This window comes from Podarcis vaucheri (genome assembly GCF_965113315.1).
Source record: "Podarcis vaucheri genome assembly, chromosome: 10".
NCBI classification, from domain to species: domain Eukaryota; kingdom Metazoa; phylum Chordata; class Lepidosauria; order Squamata; family Lacertidae; genus Podarcis; species Podarcis vaucheri.
The window spans coordinates 54,620,684-54,638,939 of record NC_138748.1 but is presented as its reverse complement, the minus strand read 5'-3'; the positions used below and the strand labels follow the sequence as shown (position 1 = coordinate 54,638,939).

The 18,256-nt window shown below is 44.3% G+C and overlaps 1 protein-coding gene and 1 pseudogene across 3 annotated transcripts in view; both read right to left on the bottom strand.

The window, feature by feature from the left end:
• The window catches only part of LOC309542042 (general transcription factor IIF subunit 1 pseudogene), a 213,901-nt pseudogene that overhangs the window by 63,156 nt on the left and 132,489 nt on the right, over window positions 1-18,256 (bottom strand). The gene's annotated exons all lie outside the window — the stretch shown is intronic.
• PKP2 (plakophilin 2) overlaps window positions 9,419-18,256 on the bottom strand; it is a 51,475-nt gene continuing 42,637 nt past the window's right edge. The window contains exons 7-13 of one of the 2 annotated variants that reach the window (XM_082240488.1): window positions 17,195-17,312; window positions 16,644-16,805; window positions 15,455-15,628; window positions 13,871-14,024; window positions 12,863-13,052; window positions 10,889-10,964; window positions 9,419-10,264 (exon numbers count right to left, since the gene is read on the bottom strand). In XM_082240488.1, the coding sequence (XP_082096614.1) occupies window positions 10,196-10,264; window positions 10,889-10,964; window positions 12,863-13,052; window positions 13,871-14,024; window positions 15,455-15,628; window positions 16,644-16,805; window positions 17,195-17,312 (943 nt within the window). In that variant the 3' untranslated portion in view covers window positions 9,419-10,195. The remainder of the gene's footprint in view (window positions 10,265-10,888; window positions 10,965-12,862; window positions 13,053-13,870; window positions 14,025-15,454; window positions 15,629-16,643; window positions 16,806-17,194; window positions 17,313-18,256) is intronic. The other variant, XM_082240487.1, reaches the window with a different exon arrangement.

Sequence of the window (18,256 nt, the reverse complement as noted above, 5' to 3'; positions counted from 1 at the left end):
TCCTATCTTCATATTCATATCTAAAACATATGATTAATGTAAATAGATACTGTACTATGGAATGCTTTCCCAGCAGAGATTAGGTAAGCATCCTTACTTTAGACATCCTGGCATCTCTTGAAGAGCTTTTTACACAGGCAGGCCTATGCAACGGTTTATACACATTTTTATTACATTTACAATAAATTCCCTCCATATTCCCTCCAAGGTGGCATACACTGTATTCTTCCCTTCCCTGTTATCGCCTGACAACAACCCTGTGAGGTACGTTAGGCTCAAGAACTGTGACTGGCCCAAGGTCACAGCCGATTGGAGACTTGAACGGGGTCTCCCTGTCCTAGTCCAACACTCTAACCAAAACTCCACACTAGTTTTATTGATTGCTTTTAAAACTCTGCCGTCATATTTTCAAATTTTGTGCTTCAGCTCAGAGATGCAGGGCTCCTGCTTCTTGTCGGAAGTAAAGCCGGTATATATGAGGAAACCTTGAGCCTGATCTTGAGAAGTCGCCCCTACTAGCCTGACACAACGTGCTACAGGACAAAAAGGACATGGCAAACTTGTTTTGCATTGTGTGTTATATCTAGATCAGATAAAAGTCTGGATTCCAAATAATTCCATTTCTGCAGTTGCAGACCCCCTCACTTCTCAGAAATTCTAAAAGGCTGCTCAGCAGACTCCTGTCACTGAAATGTTTGGGTAATCCCCTTTTCTGGGCAATAGGCTTATGCACAGTCACAAGCCTTTGCTAAATTACTATGAATAAAGCAAGATCTTGAAGATGGAAGTATTTAGGAATGATGGGATATCAAAAACAATCTAGCACATTAGTGCATCTTCTTGCATAAATAGGATTTCTCAGAGTCACCAGAAGGTGTCTCACAGCACAAAGAGAGCACTTTTTAAAATATTCACCTGTATCAAAATTTGCAAAATGATACATGATGCATGGTATAACTTTTGGCACTAGGTCTTCAGAATTTTCTAAACTTGAGGTTCTCCACTCATGGTTTAAGGTGTAATTGTAAGGTCTTAATTTTACCTGAAACGGTGCATCACATACTCTGTACTCTACTTTTCCCACAAGGAGGGCCACTAGATCTTTTCCACCCATCGCTTCCATTTTCTGTTGTTCATGCCAACGAGTAAATAATGGCACCGGTGAATTCTGTGTAAACAGTTCAGTGAAACCTAATGCAAAACAGCTGGGCCCAGTTTAAACACAGCCTGCACATGGGTGCAGCTTTCCTTGTGTGAAATCCAGCCAGCCATCACAATGAAACCCCTCATGCAAAGGTTTACGCCCAGCAGGAACCAGCTATTGTTCATCAAACACAGCTAAATTGTTATTTAAAATTGTTCCTCCCAGTGCAGATCTGCTGACCCATTGTACATGAAGGCACAGCACCTCGTAAGACAAAGCCAGCACTAATCTCTGAGCAAACACCCCCACCACAACATATCTTCTGCTCTCTTCTCCCTAGCTAGGGTGAAGATTGATGTAAGAACTTTGAATGTACCTTTACTGCCCTAAGAAAAGTGTATTTCTGTACTGGAGTCCTGTGCATTCTTGTGGCATGACAGATATACTTCCCTTGAGAGGAAGAGAATGAGTGGGCAGAAAGAAATGCAGTATATTAGGGGAAATTGCTTGCAAAAAAAATGTGCATATTGAAAGACATTTGCACTAAGATGCTGGTAAATTTTCACAAGCACTTTGAAAAGTTCATAAAGTGATGTAGAAAGGTGGAAACGTGAAACTGAGCAAAACTCAAACTGGAAGATTTGCTAGTCCCCCTCTACGTATGACATATGATAACATTTGAAAGGGGCAAAAGTTCTGCAACTGCTATGCAGTAGTTGCTGTGACATTTTGAGTTTTCTTTCTTAATAAAAGTGTACGCTGCTTGATTGTAAAACAACAACAACCCTCAAAGCAGTTTACAATGCCTGGTTAGCACAGAATGCTAAACCAAACTAATACTTAAAAATCACAGCCACTTCACTCTTCCTCTAGGATCTAAACTGTGCTAATTCCGAATTTGTGCTCATAGTCCATCTCCCTCCATACATTTTAGCTTGCCACTCACAGAATTGTAGAGTTAGAAAGGACCCTGAAATAAAAAAAAATTAAGGTCTTATTTATAAAAGATAAATGTTCATAACTGCATATATAAACCACATGTCTGAAACCCCACAGAAAAAGTCCTGAAACCACTTTGTCCCTCCCAAATTGATCTCAAATATTTCTCGGCAAGGTCGAAGGAAAATGGGGCATAAGGACTCTGTATGGGCTCTTGGATACCCCATAAGGGAAAAAGGGCAGATTTTGTTTACAACAACCCCAAGGGTGATCTAGTACAACCCCCTACATGGTTTGTTAGGAGAAAGCAAGCAACGAGTTTGGCTTCAAGCAATGCACTGCCAAGGCAAACCATGACTGAGCTCCCATAGTGTGCCAGGAGAGAGGGGTGAAATAGTTGGTCATGATTTTCTCCCTGTGCCACAGTGTGTTTGCTTGCTAATGGTACACCATCATTTGACTTCATGCTACGTGCAAACTGGGCTGCTAATTACTGAACCCTGAGGGCAGGCAGCTTTTGAAAGAAATTCTGGCCATAGTTTGAAGACACCAGAATACTAAACGTGCAGGAAGAATGTTGTCAGGCCTTGTATTTTTTTCCAGATAGCCTCTAGCTTGCTTTCTCCCCCCCTCCTTTTTTTTTAAACATCAGAGGGAGTGACTAGCATTTGTCAAAATAAATTACATGATTTCCATGATTTATCCTTTCTCCCCAGAAAACCTGTTTAGCAAGAGTGGTGGTGGAGCTAGAGAATGGGGCAAGAGAGGTTTCTGCTTTTTGTAAGAGTATAATCAAATTTTGCTTAAGAGCAAATTGTACTTACCAAATGTGCTTGTGTTTGGCATACTGTATCTCAGCTTATAAAATGCACTCCCACCCCGGGAGAGCATCACCTTTCGCCATTGCAATCCCATGTCATAGAAATGTGCTGTAGCTCAATGGCAGACCATTTGCTTTGCATGCAGAAGGTCCCAGGTCCAAGCCCTGGCATCTCTAGGTAGGACTCCAGTTTGAAATCCTCAAAAGCTGCTGCCAGTCATTGTAGATGAAGCGAGATGGGCAAATGCTCTCTGTATAAGGCAGCTTCCTGTGTTCCTAACTCTGCTTCTAAAGGGCTCTAAGCAGGGATGCTGGTTTAGGGGTGGACCACCTCTTTCAGCCCACCGACTGCATTTCCACCTGGGCAGCTCTCCAGGGACTGCAGGCCAGTGGTGGGCAGGGATGGAGCCAAAAGTCGGCAGGGCAACCCTTGGGCCTCTTGCCTGTGTGCAGTCGGCTGTTTTCTAGACAAGTAGAGTCATAGATTTGTGCCCACACACCTCCACCCTTCATTCAAGCAAGCAGAAGGCATTGCTACAGTGCAAAGACACGAACGTGCAGGGCAGGGCTGGTGAGGGTTGTGGCCTGGAGAGAGGTGGGGTGACCTGGGGAGGAGGGCACAAAGAGAGGTCTGGAGGACCACACTGGACCCTTAAGCTCAGTCCCCACTTCTGGGGCATACTGTCTGGGGGTGACTGGAACTCCCGTCTGCAGTCCAGTAGAAAGGAGAGTTGAATGCAAGAATGCTCTCCTAGAGATGGCCCAAAGCAAGTTCTGCCTGGGAGCTGTGAAGTCTAGAGCACAACTCCCAAGTGAAGAAAAATAATAATCAAGCTCAGGCTGGGTACACACCATACATTTAAAGCACCCTCTCAAGAATCCTGGGAACTGTAGTTTGCTAAGGGTGCTCAGAATTGTACCTCTGTGAGGGGGTAAACTGCAACTCCCAGGATTCGGGGGGGGGGGGCTTTGCTTTAAATGTACGGCATGTACACAGCCACTTGTATTGGTTTCTGGAGCATCATACAGATGCATTTGAGTCCTTTTTGGTACTGTCATTTGTCTTTTTTTTTTTTTTTGCATGCTTGCTAGCGCTCATTCAACACTACTAATTCTGAAATATAGCATATGGTTCATTCATGCTTCTACTTACCCTGCTGCTTTCACCCAGGAAAATCTGCTGTTTACTGCTGAATTGGAACAATTGTGTTTTGTCCGGATTGACATTTGCTCCAATTAAGCACAAAAGAGCAGGTTTTCTGGGGGGAAACAATGGGGCAAAGGCAAAACTACTTGGACCCATATCTGGAAAGCATGGGAAAAGCAGAAATCACTTGGACCCATGCTTTCTAGTCATGGGACAAGTGGAAATGTGGATGAGCCCTACAGCTGTGTGTTGTATGTCAATTGCATTATAATCAGGTCAGCCTGGTAAGTGATGCTTCGCCGCCACCCCCCCATAGACCTTTTGAGATGTTCAAACTGTGTCCAGTTACAAACATGTAGGGTAGAACCTGCTGATCTTTGACCCCCAGCATGTGCTCATTGAATGCCATTTTGACTTCTGGAACATGGCTTAAGAACATAGGATATTGCCTTATTATACCAAGTCAGACCATTTGTCCACTGTCCAATATTGTCTACCCTGGCACTTGGTTTCAAGGGTCTCGGGCAGAAAGAGGTCTTGTTCGGCACCTGCTGCTTGATCCTTTTAACCTTTCCTATTGACCATGCTGTCTGGGTCTGCTGGGAATTGTTGTTCAGGGATTGAAACGGGGACATTCTGCATGCACAAACACACTCACTGTGTGTGAATGACAGGCAGGTCCAGATTACTCAAAGAAGCCCCATCACAAACAGGGAAGATCAAGGGCCCAGGCATTGCAGTCAAATGTTGAACCTACAGCTATGGCTGGCTAGATTTAAAACGGGGATGTTGTTTCTTGTTGGCCAAGCTAGTTTTGTTGTTAATGCTTAGGGCTCAGTGTTGGAAGAAGGCAGTATCATAGTTGAATACATTTAAATGGAGGAAGGGTGCCACACAAATGGATATGAGTGCCTGCATATAATTCAGTACTTAGTTCTTGTATTGTCAGACTGACCTTCCCCTGCCTTTGCACTTTCCTACTTTCTCGCATTCTGTCTTTTTAGCTTGCAAACCAAAAGGCAGGGCGCATCTTTTAAATTTCAGAGAGTTTTTACGTGAAGGACTATTTTTCTGAAAAGCGGGGCCAAAATCTAAGAAATAAAGCAGAGGCTGTTCACCTGGGGCTCTCCAAATGTTGCTGGACTGCAGCTGCCATCATCCATGGCCGCTGAAACTGTTGGGAGTTAATAGTTGAGTTTGGATGGCTACAGGTGAGCCACCCATTTTAAAGAACAGCTACTGCTTGGGAATATGCAGCACTTCAGGTTAAAGCTGTCTCTGTCTCCAGTCCAAAAGCAATCTGTCAATCTGAAAGCAGAGCCGTTGGAAACAGATTATGACTGGGCGTGGGAAAGTTAAGAACTGTATCATAGTACAAGGGCAGGTAAAGCCCGTTGTTTATCTCTGGGGTTCATGCTGAAGCATAATAATAATGTAAGCAACACTGGCATTAGGGCTTCCTGCCAACAACTGAATGAGCTGTTCTCTCCTTTGTGCAGGATTAGCCCATGTGCTGCCTTCTAGTTGTTCCTGGACTCCAGTTCCCATCAGCCTCAGCCATCATGACCAATGTTCAGGGATTATGAGCGCTGTAGTCCAACATCAGAAGGCTATCACACGGTCCAGCCCTGTCTTGGGGCTATACTAAAGCTAGACTCAAAGCAGCACCACTGAAAAGCAATACAGTGGTACCTCGGGTTATATACGCTTCAGGTTACAGACTCCGCTAACCCAGAAATAGTACCTTGGGTTAAGAACTTTGCTTCAGGATGAGAACAGAAATCACGGTGCGGTGGCAGTGGGAGGCCCCGTTAGCTAAATTGGTACCCCAGGTTAAGAACAGTTTCAGGTTAAGAACGGACCTCCAGAATGAATTAAGTACTAACCAGAGGTACAACTGTAGAGTAATGTTCTGTGCTCCTTGTTCATGTATGTTTGCATTTAATAAATAGGATTTCTATACTGCTTAATCATCGAAACCTGTAAGCCGTTTGCATCAAATAAATTGTACTGGAGATACATGGGCACAAACTTGCATTTGCTGCTTTGTAAAAAAAATAAATGGGAAGCTCTAACAACAGTGCAATCCTAAACCTATATATTCAGCAGTCAATCCCACTGATTTCAATGGAGTTTACTCCCCGGTATGTGAGCACAGGACTGCAGACTTAAGTGTGCATAAGCACAGGAGAGGGAACTCAAAAGACAATTTCTAAAAATACTGGCAGCTCCAGTGGGTTCGACACACTCCCTTTGGCTCTCAAAAGCAAATTGCTCAGCAATGCAACAACAAACAGAATTTCACAGCAGGATAGAGCAGGTCACACCCTTGCGTGACTCTCCTGGCTTCTAGGAGAAAGAATGCATTGCTGGGAGGGGTGTGAGGAAGGCTAAATAAATATATCCTCGCACATACTTAGAAAAACAGCTATTGTAGATGGCCAGGATAGCTAGAAATAAACTAGTATGAAAGGGGAAGAGACTGACTGTTGCAACAACAGAAAAGGAAGATTTATGAAGGCGCATAAACAGTGAAAGTACCAGCCAGATTTGATTGCAGTGAATCTACTGACCCATGATTCCCAGATGCACCACACAGCACAGTTAGCAAGGGATATCTTCCATTAATACCCCACCTTTCTTCTATCCTGGACCCCAAGGAGGCCAGGCAGCCACCCATCCAGGCACTGAACAGATGCAGGCCAGTTTAGCTTCAGCAAGATTGTCACCTGGACAATCTACCTAGAGAGTGCTGTCCTCCTTACTGGAGTGAGGAAGACATTTTTCTTTTGAGGGCCAGATTTCCACCTGGATGCCAGTGGGTCATACCCAGCAATGGGTGCGTATGGATGCAGAGGGACTCTATTGCTCTCCCTGCCCCACAAGCTGTTAGGAAAGAGGAAGAGGTCTGAACTGATTGCTTTTGAAATGTGGCTGAGGCCCACCTGCACAACACACACTTACCTGAGAGCAAGCCTACTGAACCCAACAGGCGACATCCAGCATTAGTCATACTTCATTAAAATCAACAGTAACAAGTCCCTCCATCTCATTCAGTCTACTCCAAGTACAACCTAGCTAGGTGTCAACTAACAGGTCTATTTTCCAAGTAGGCACATACGGGATTGCATTTTTAGGGAAAACACACACACACTCAGTGTGGCTGCCCCCGTTTTGCTGAGCAGCGCCCCTGCTGAGATATGATAGGTGCCCACTCCTTACTTTCTGTAAATCACTGAGACATTTTTGTTTCAACAAGCTTTTCCAGTTGTATGAAAAGGTGTCTGCCTTAGGTTTATAAACAATAGAACATGAACACCTACTTTCGAGGTTTCTTTGAGCTGTTTTCAATACCATTTTTAGCAGTTTTAATTGTATGCTTGTAATCACCACTTGAGATGAGTGTCAAGGGCGATTCAAAAATTCGTAATCATATTTCTCATTTTTTGAAGAAAAACCAACAAGCACTATTTTCATTTGCTTGATATAGGAAACAGCACACAACTGCTGTGTTGCCAACTTCTTTTATGACTCTGGATCCTGTGCCTTTAACAGCTGCATGCCATGCAGAAAATGAGCAGGGAAAACCTTTTCCAGTGGTTGAAATGAGCCAAAAGAAAGCAGCTTCTGCCGGTACTCAAGGGAATGCAGGCAATTTTCATGCAAGAAGAGGATGAAGTTTCGCTCATCGAGTTGCACTCTTGCTAACTGTTGCAGTAGTAGAAACTTGTCAACTTCCCTGCTCCTGTGCCTTTAACAGCAGCAGTGATACAGTGGTACCTTGGGTTAAGAACTTAATTCGTTATGGAGGTCTGTTCTTAACCTGAAACTGTTCTTAACCTGAGGTACCACTTTAGCTAATGGGGCTTCCCCCTGCCACTGTGCTGCCGGAGCACGATTTTTGTTCTCATCTTGAAGCAAAATTCTTAACCTGAGGTACTATTTCTGGGTTAGTGGAGTCTGTAACCTGAAGCGTCTGTAACCTAAGGTACATAGAAATGTGGTAGAACATACTTATTCTGGCAGGAAGATAAAGCAAGTGGAAAAGACTGGACTGCTTCATTTCAGAATGTCAGGCTCCTGTAGGGCTGCGAGATGCTCAGCTGGCCTCTGCGCCTTCAATTGCAAAGAATGAGCAGATTCACAGCATGAAGACAAACTTCAACCGCCATTTTCTGCTGCAGATCAAGCGGCTCTTAGAAGGCACTGCTGCAAAACCTGGCTGAAAAGCTGGAAGACCAAGCCTGCTCCTAAAGGCACAGGTGAAAAGCAGGGTTGCCTATTTGTTTCTAACAGGTTCCTTACTCCTGTTTAACACCAACTTGAAGGTGGTTTCAGGTGACCTTCCCCCATGTGTTCAAATACTGTTTGATAGAGACTAGTCCCATTGCCGAAGTGCCTGGCAGCCATGCCCCACTGTCTCTGCATTCAGCACACATGCAAAAGGGCTCTATGCACCTCCAGTGGTACATTCCTAGAGGCCTTCTTTGAATGCTCACATGCTGGAGGGATGCATAGCTGTCAACTTACAGATTTGAAAATAAGGGCCCAGCAGCCTTGAAAATAAGGGCCCAGCAGCCAAAATAAGGGACCTGCAGCCTCACCTGTTCCAGGCACTCCAGTCTTTCTGTCCTCCTGCAGTCTGGTCAAACTCATGCTGGTAGCTTCGAGAACACTGTCCAACCAACTTTGTAACCAGAGGTTCAACTGAATAGAATCTGAATCACATGCACCACAAGGCCTATGCAGCCTCAACTTAAGATGGCTCCCCGGCCTGGCTTTGCACTGCAAAGTTTGCAGCAGCACGTGCAACAAAATGACGTCCAGCATTCAAAACCCCCCTCAGCTTGCATTAACTAGCCACACACAAGGCATGCAAGCTCCACCCTCCAGTTGTTCTTAGACTTCTTATCGGGTGAGCAACACAGCCAAGCAACACAGTTGGAGCCTCCCTCCTCCCTGGCTGGAAGGGAGGGAGGGAGAGGAGCTGCTTCCTTTGAAATTCAAGGGACATCATTTAAGGGACATCCATCAATAAGGGACAGCAGCGGGACATGGCGCTGGAATAAGGGACTGTCCCTTCAAATAAGGGACACTTGACAGCTATGGAGGGATGTGGCTGGTAAACATTTTGCTAGAAGGGAGCAGGGCTAGTTCTTGTGCCCCTCCTGGCCTGTCCATTCTCTGAGCATGTGAGCCAGGTCATCTGAACACCTCTTTTAGCAAGCGATGATGCTATCTCTATGCTGTGATAAACATCCATGGTTGATTTTTTGCAGACCAAGCTACTGCAGCAAGTCAGGACATTTTCCTGTTCAGCTGGAAAACTTAAGGAAAAGGGAAGAAATAATCACACACGAAACATGAATTGGTTGAGTCCTCAAACTGAATAGTCTTGTGATTTGGGACACTCACAAGTGTGGCTGTCTAAAAGAAATACAAAAGGGGAACCCCCAAGTTCACAGGCATTTTAAAAATAGCTCCATTGGTACATTCTTTCACTTCCACATTGCTAGAAAGTTAGGTTTTAGCAAAAACACACACACACACACACATATGCAGCAATGGTCATTGGAGCCTTACGCTAAAAAAAACCCACAACAGCCCAGGAAAATGTTTCAAAAGCAGTCTATAAAGAATCTGCCTCCATTTTTCAACAGATCTTGCAGACTAGGGCAGTTTTGTAGGAAGCACTGATTAGTAATTAGGCATAGCAAAAAACAGCAAGCAAAAAAAAATAATAATCATAGAAATTTCTGAAATCCCATTTTCTTTGGTTATTTAGTTTCTCATAATATAAAACCAGGATACTGAGTTGCTCCTTGTCCAAAAGTGGGCCAACATATAATGTGTGAATGGTTGTAAATATCAGAGTTGGTACTCAAATTATTTACTTTGATGCAACTTGAACGGCCGCAGGATTTGCAAATGAGTCTTGAGTTCAAAAGGAATAAGAAGCAGTGGTGTAAGGCAGAGATTATCTGGGAAGGGAGGGGGCACTTTCTTCTGGTTATCCTTTGGGAAGTATAAAATCAGTCTCTTGGAGGATGCCGTGCAGCTCTTGCTGGTGAGTTAATGCTGAAGACATGGTAATACCATTTCCTGCATGGTCTCGTCGGTCCTTAAGGACTTTGTTGCCTACTTTTCAGTCTTTCAGTGAATTGTAGGCTTTTATTGTCTTGTTATTGATGAAATCAGTCTTCTTAAAGTTAGCCTTGTAAATGAAAAAAATAAGAGAGATTAAACCAAAAGAGTTTAAATTCTCCTGCTTTCACAATATTAGAACCCAGGGTCATCCATGAACACATGGAGCGGAGGTGGTTTGGGAAAGATGTTTGTTTCAGACCTCTCTAGAGAGCTGACCACGTGGTTTGGAGGAAGATATGCAAACACTACTAGGCAAACAGCTTTCTGGAGAACTTGCAGGATATTTGGGTAAGAAAAGGGAGACAGGAAATTAATACTTTTAATGAAATGTGGACTACCTTTATTACTTTTTGGTACAAAACACAGACTAAAAGTTCAGAGAAGAAACTGCTTCCTTTTATTATGAAACACTGAACTTTTCTTTAACGATTATACTTTTAAACTGAAGTATAAATTAGAGAAAATGTGTCACTGGCTTGTCTCTTGAAGACTAAGGCTACAATCCTAACACACTTAACTGAGAGTAAGCACCACTGAATCCAATAAGGACTTACTTGAGAGTAGACATGGTTAGGATTGTGCAGTTGGAGAATTGACTTTGCAAACAGACCTGTAATACTTAAAATCAATTGAAAAACAACAACTGTGACCAACAGGAAGGTTATCGCCACAGAGCTAGTTGACAGCTTACCTTTTTGTAGGCACTGTGGAGATCGGTATGAGACCATAAAGAATACAAGAGGATGGAGGCAGCTCTGCCGGCTTTGCTAAGGAGGAGAATAACAACAACAGCAGCAGCAATCAGCATTATTTGCAAAGCAGCTCAGCTAAGTTAAAAAGAACAGGCTTTGCCCATGGGGCATTGCGTCTCAAAAAGACACAGGAAGGTACACAACAGAAAGGGGAAACGAAGAGGGAGGGAATCTAGGTTAAAAGGTAGGAAAGGAAAGAAGCACAAGGAACGAGACATGTAGATTATTATTAGTTTAATGCTCATTAAATTTATACAGCTGCCCATTCCCTGGGTATAAAATAGTTTAGACAGCTGATCTAAAGCACAGCCCAGGTGAATAAAAAGGTCTTCCTTCACCTGTCACTAAAAAGACCATGGATAAAGCAGCAGGTGAGCCTCTCTGTGGAGGCTGTTGTATAGCAGAGGTACTAACCCCAAGACGACCTTCAATTTGGTACTTGCTCACCTAATTTCACTTGGCAAGGGCACCTTGAACCAAGCCCTGAAGAGGAACTCAATGTCTGTGTAGGTATATACAGAGGAAGGAGGAGGTCTTTAAGGTGGATTTCAGGAAGCAGTGAGTTGCCAAAGAGAAAGGGGAGTTGGAGAAGGGGTGATGCAGGCACAAAAAACAAATCATAACCTGCGGTTTAGCAAGGAGAAAGGGATTTTGGCAGAATCAAGATGATGAGAAGGCAAATGGGAAAGAGACTTTAGAGAAGATCGTGTGAAGATATTTAAAAGAAAAAGAGCAGGAGCACATGCTGCAGTAAACCAACAGAGAGCAACAGAGGGAATGTGACAAAGAGGAAATGTGGGCAAAATAAGACACAGAAAAGCCCCCGCCCCCAGCAGAATCAAGAATAAAAGAGGGGCAATTATTATTGGGTTGTATCCAATGCTAGTAATGCGAAACAGAGAAGTTAAATATACATGATTAACTTAGATTCCATTAACTTCAATGGGTTTAGGTAGATGAAATCCCAATTATTATTATTATTATTATTATTATTATTATTATTATTATTATTATTTAATTAATTAATTTCTTATCCACCCTTCACCATGAGATCACAGGGTGGATTACATCAATTTTAAAAATACAGTTTAAAAATCAGTTGAAAGCAAATAACCCTACTCAAGAGGATAGGGATGAATATCTCTCTCTCTCTAGTATCAAATGCCATGGTAAAGAAGTGTGGCTAAGAAAAAGGCAAAGCAGAAAGAGAAAACAAGAAGAAATGAGAGAATAAAATATTTCCAGTGGAGGGAGATTGAAATGGATGCATTTTAGGAATATATAAAAGTTGGAAATGGCACAACACTGGCATGGGTTTGAGAACTAGGTCTACAATGCCAGTGATTCTGTAAGAAAACAAAGAGATACAGTAACTGGACCACATAACTGCAGGCAGAAACAGTATTAAGGAAATGTAGTTATCACTTGAGTGCAACCTCTTGAAAGTATTGAAATGTTTTTATATCAATCAAACCACTCACTAAACTCAATTGCATGCTGATGCCAACCTAAACAAATACAGTGGTACCTCGGGTTACAGACGCTTCAGGTTACAGACTCCGCTAACCCAGAAATAGTACCTTGGATTAAGAACTTTGCTTCAGGATGAGAACAGAAATTGCAAGGCGGCGGCGCGGCAGCAGCGGGAGGCCCCATTAGCTAAAGTGGTGCTTCAGGTTAAGAACAGTTTCAGGTGAAGAACGGACCTCTGGAACGAATTAAGTACTTAACCTGAGGTACCACTGTAATTGCTCACAGCAGAGCATGCCAAGTATTGCCCTGAAACAAGGTAGTTCTTTAGCACTGCAGGGATACCACACAGGGATCTCTGGACAGCAGGACAATGCTGGGGACACTGCTTATTTTATGCTTTTTGGGGGGTGGGGGGGCAGGCATATATGAAAGTGGCTCACCTGTCACTTAAGCTGATGTTCAGAACCTTTGAGATGCCATCAGAGTTCAAGAGAAGCCGAGCATTCTGGGAGTTGTTCTGAGTCAGGTTGTATAAAGCGTAGCAAGCGGAAGCCGTGGTCTCGTTGGCAATGTCAGAGGTTGGGGCAGCATCTGGAAGCACGGCGACCAAATCTGGCAACACTTCTCTGGCTAGAAGGTGAAACATGATGTGCCCTTAGAATCCTCAAGTTTAAAGCTCTGCAGCTGTCTGCTCAAACAGTATCCAGCAAGTAATATTCAGCATTTTTAATTTGCAAAACACTTTAGATGGAGTTTTCTTTAAAGATGCTTACTCCACAAAAACTTTATGGGGCATGACACTTTTTCATTAGGTTTATCCAGAGGTTGGCTTCTGTTTACCAGTGACCCACTGTGCATCTAGGGCCCCACTCACCAGGATGAGTAGAAGGGCCCCCTGCGATTACCTGAGGACTTTTCAAATGTGTCCCCTCCACGAGAGGTCCGGAGGGTGGCAACATGAGAGGGGGCCTTTTCTGTGGTGGCTCCCCGCTTGTGGAATGCTCTCCCCAGAGAGGTTCACTGGCACTGCCATTACATATATTTAGGTGCCAGGTGAAAACGTTCCTCTTGACTGATTAAACCATCTATGGACTTTAAAATGTGCCGGGATTATTTGTTCTGGAGTGGGGCACAGCAGAAGTGGTGCCAGTCCAATCTTGATTCCCTAGTGTGAACAGGATTTGAATGCCATTATAGAGCTAATGGAAACAACCAGCACAGATGAAACAACACAGACTGAACTTCCATTATCATCCCAGATAGAAAACATTAAGATGAATGAAGTCCACACACGCAGCTGTGATTGTTTATTAAGGCAATCCTTTATTATTCCTATTATTAATGGAAGGGGATTTTCATCAAGCTCAGCTTTCTTTATATACTTACAATGCATTTAACAGTAATCTGACACTGAAGTAATTTTGGCCAGTCATTGCACATTTATTTACCTATTTCATTCTGCAGCGAGGTGTTGCGAGACAAGTTCCTGAGCAAGGAGATGGCCGTTTTCTTAACACTTGGACAGCTCACATGCAGCATGTTTCGAATACTTGGGAGGCCATTGGCCTTCTTGACAATGACTTGGGCTACTCCAAATGGCATCTGTCAGAAAACACACACAGCTTCTTCAGGCATAAGCGAAACCACCAGCACGGCCAGTTGTCAGAGATGATGGGAGTTGTAGTCTAACAATATCGGGAGGACACCATGTTGTTCAAACGTGTCTACACCATAGACATAGCAGCAGGTTTACAAACCATTCCCTCTCTCAAGGACAGCTTCTGCTCTATGGTAAGCGAAAGGAATTTTCAGCTCCCATATCCAACTATAGTTCCCAGGATCTTTTTGGGTATAGCCATGCCAGCTAAACTGGTCTAAACCAATTATAATTTCATTGCATGCCACTGAGAGATATTATAGCTAATTCAGTTCCAGAGCTGTACTAGACACCTAATAGGATGTCCCAGTTCCATTTCAGCCTTTGCAAGGTGCTCCCGCAACAATATTGCTGCCTGCCCCCTACGCACAGCAGATAAGGAAAGGGAATAGCCTGGTCAGAAATAGTGCAGCTGGTCTCAGAAGAAACTTCTTTGGTGGATGCAGCAGCACTGATGGCTGCTACTCAACTAACATTGGAGAACGGAGTTAAGTGGCAAAGGCACAGCAGGAGAATGATGCGAGATCCAGCATGGAGCAGTATATCAGACTAGGACAGAGATAGGGAACTTGTGCTGGACTACAGCTCCATAAGCATTGACCATCTGGGCTGGGGCTGATGAGAGTTGGAGTCCAGCAGCTTCTGGAGGATCACAGATTCTCTGAACAGGGTTGTTGTGAGGATAAAAACATGCCACCTGAAGCTCCTTTGAAAGAGGATGGGGTAGAAATATATATATATAATGCACAGCACAGGGGACAGTGATGGCCTCAGGTTTGTGTGCGTGTCTGTTGGCAAGGGGCCCCCTTCTCTTCCTTCCTGCAATTGCCGCCCTGTTCTGCCTCTGCTTCTAGTAACTATCTTCCACTGCTGCCTTGGGCGAAAATGGCAGACAAATGAGTTGATGGCAGCTCTTGTTCCTTCTGCTGCCTCTCTTCCATTGTTCTCTGGCCCTGGCCCTCTGGAGGCAGAGAGATGGAGTGGGTGAAGAGGTAGCCATGGCAAGAGAGGACCACCACTGGCACAAGGGAGCTCTGGCAATCAGCAGTGGAGCTTCCTGTTGAGATGGGGGCCCAACAATTCCAACCCCTGACTCTGGCCCTGAAAGTTTAGAATCAGCTCTCCTTTACTGAACAATGTGAAAAGCATTTCTTCAGATGATATTTACTGGAAGATCAAGGAGGCAAACGTAGTTCTCCCTCAGGTCCTAGTCCAGTGCTGCAACCATTACACCTCACTGGCTCTCTGTATTGAGAGCCAATACAGCAGGAAACTGTAAATCCGTCTCATGAGGTCATCAAAAGCATATTGAACTACAGGGGAGGGGCTGAAAGGAAAGAAAGATAAAAGGGCGAATCCCTCTCTTTCTACTTACAGGTCCACTTCCCGCTGTGAGGTTCTGCAAAGCTCCCAGCGATGCTTCCTGGGTAAAGTTCCTTGTGCTTTTTGCTATTAAGGACAGATATATCCTTATCAGGGTGGAATGCCAGAGGGTTTCAACGCCTCGGGGGTTGCTCTTTTCCTCAGGGAGCGGCAGGTCCTGCTGCTGCTAAACATGCAGATGCATTAAACAACCAGAAACAAAACAGTTAAAACCACCCCCAGTAAGGCTCACCTTTCTGGATCTAACCAAAAGGAGCCCAGCGCTAATGCCTCCTAACAATGGGCTGCCAATCCTAAATCAGTAACCCTGAATCAGAGTGAAATGCTGTCTGAAAATCCTTGCAAGATGAAGCTCAGCAGGTACTAGATGTTAAGCCGAACCATTTTGTCCGCGAGTCCATCGCAGCATCAGAAAGGACCACAAGGCCGTCTATTTTACCATATTTTTCACTCCATAAGGCCGTGTATTTTACCGTTTTTTTCACTCCATAAGACACACTTTTTCCCTCCTAAAAAGTAAGGGAAAATGTGTGTGTGTGTGTCTTATGGAGCGAATGCAGGTGGGAGGCAGGCGGGAAAAGCCCCCAGCACTTGGGGGCTTCTGCCTCCTGGGGAAAAGCCTGCAAGCGCCGCACACACGCTCCATGCGGCTCGTGAAAGGGGAGCGCTGAGCAGAGCCTGGGATGCATACAGGCTCTGCTCAGCGCTCCCTTTAAAAATATTTTTTTTCTTGCATTCCCCCTCTAAAAACTAGGGACAGGACAGGTGCATCTTATGGAGCGAAAAATATGGTACTTTCCTCACTGAAAGGTAGGGCTGTCCATTCGCCAGCCCCCTCGCTCTGTGTAGCTGAATCAATGAAACACATTGTCAGCTGTGGCAGGAGCTGCCATGAACCTCTCCCCCTGATCTGGATGTTGTTGCCTTCAGAGCAGATGCTTCTGTTTTTTGTTTTTTTTTAAATAATATTTTTTATTGCTTTTTTTCCCAAGGTCAGAATACATCTTCAATAACAGCAGATGCTTCTGGAGAAGCCTGGCAGGAGCACTCTTAAAGGGTTTCAGACCAGGGTCTTGCACAGCCCTACTCTACCTGGAAATGGGACCTTCTGCATACAAAACGTGTCCTCTGCACACTAAGCTGCTTGAAGCTCCTTCCCCCAAATAACAGCCCTCTATTACCTGCTTCGCTTTCCTGCTCCTTGTTCCAAAGCATCCAGTGCTGCTGTCGCTAGTAGGAACATTTCTTCTTTGCATGTAGATATTCTGTGCATAGCTACCCGGGAGTTCGGACTCCAGTTGGTAGGAGAGATTGTGAAGGATGCACACACAGTTCTCCGTGGCCTGGAAGGGAAAACAAATGTGCATTATTTTGGCTGTGTAAATAACTGGAAGCAATCGCTAAAGACCTGCAATGCACTTTTGTAACTGGCGCTTAGATGTCTGGCATTAGAATTTCAGAACATTGCACTGTTGTCTTGATTTTCTCCAGTGGTAGCCCAGGTGAAAAGCGCCCCAAACATTTAATGTCTCAGGTCAGCTCTGGATCCTGAGTAGGGCAGCCTTCCCTCATCTGGTGACTTCCAGATGTTGCTGCACCACAATCCCCATCAGCCCCAGCTGGCATGGTCAATGGTGAGGGATGATGGGAGTTGTAGGCCATTGTCATCAGGCACAACGTTGGTTATTTCTGTCCTAGAGACTCAGAAAATCCCTTCATTTGGAAAGCTTACCTTATCATCTGGCTGGTGGTCTGCGGTGGTGCCTTGGATATAATACACCAGCGATTCAATCAACCCTTCACATTCTCTCATCTTTTTCCTCCCTTCAGGGCCAGCAGAGCTCATGTTTCTACAAAAAGGGAAATAAAATTGGTTACAAGGATGCTGTACAATCAGCTTCAGCTCTATGACAGGTTTCTGTTTCTGTAGCAGAGGGTGCTAGTCCCTGTGCAGAAGGGCTCCAACTTCAGGTTGCTACTTAAGAATACACTTAAAAGGCAGGAAAGCAAACTCAGCACTGAAAATGCTCTGGTTTATACAGGAGGAAACCAGCTCTTCAATCAGCCAGCAGGGAACGCCAATGCAATGCTTTGCTTGCACTGATGATGCAATCTGTAAAGATGAGAGCTGTGTTGTTTACCCTAGATGGGCAGCCTGACCCTGTGCAGACTTAGGCATACCTAAGCCCACTGGAGTCAATGAGCTCAGGCACACCTTCCCAAGAATTGGGTTGTTAAAGTTATAACTCATCCAAATGCTGTTGTGTCTTGGGTGGTTATCCTGACCCAAGCTCCTTTAAAATTTCTAACAGGCCAGAAACAGCAAGAATTTTCCTACCATAAGACATAGGATCTACAGGGATGTTTCCAGCAATTTGGTCCATATTTTTGCTTTCCATTATTATGCAAAAGCTCTTGACTAGTCAATGTGCAAGTACCATTGGAAGCTGCATAGCACTATTGATGCAACATACAGCAGAACAATACAGCAGCACAAAGAAAATACACATGATTTAGGGTCCATCTCGATGAAGGAGTCCGTTCTTAGATTGATTCTAGTTACAATTAAATCCCCCAAAGCTTCCACCATTGGGCAAGGTCACCACATATGCCACAGTGTGCCTTGGAAGCCACATCCCCTCCAGCAAAGCTGTTTATGCCTCCTTGCGACTCTAAAGTACCTAACTGGTGTATAATTGGGGATTTGAACTTATTTCCTGTGTTTCATTAAAGCAAGCACGTATCTAATAGGTATCATGTTATCTGCAAAACGTCCTCTTGAGAATTCAATCCA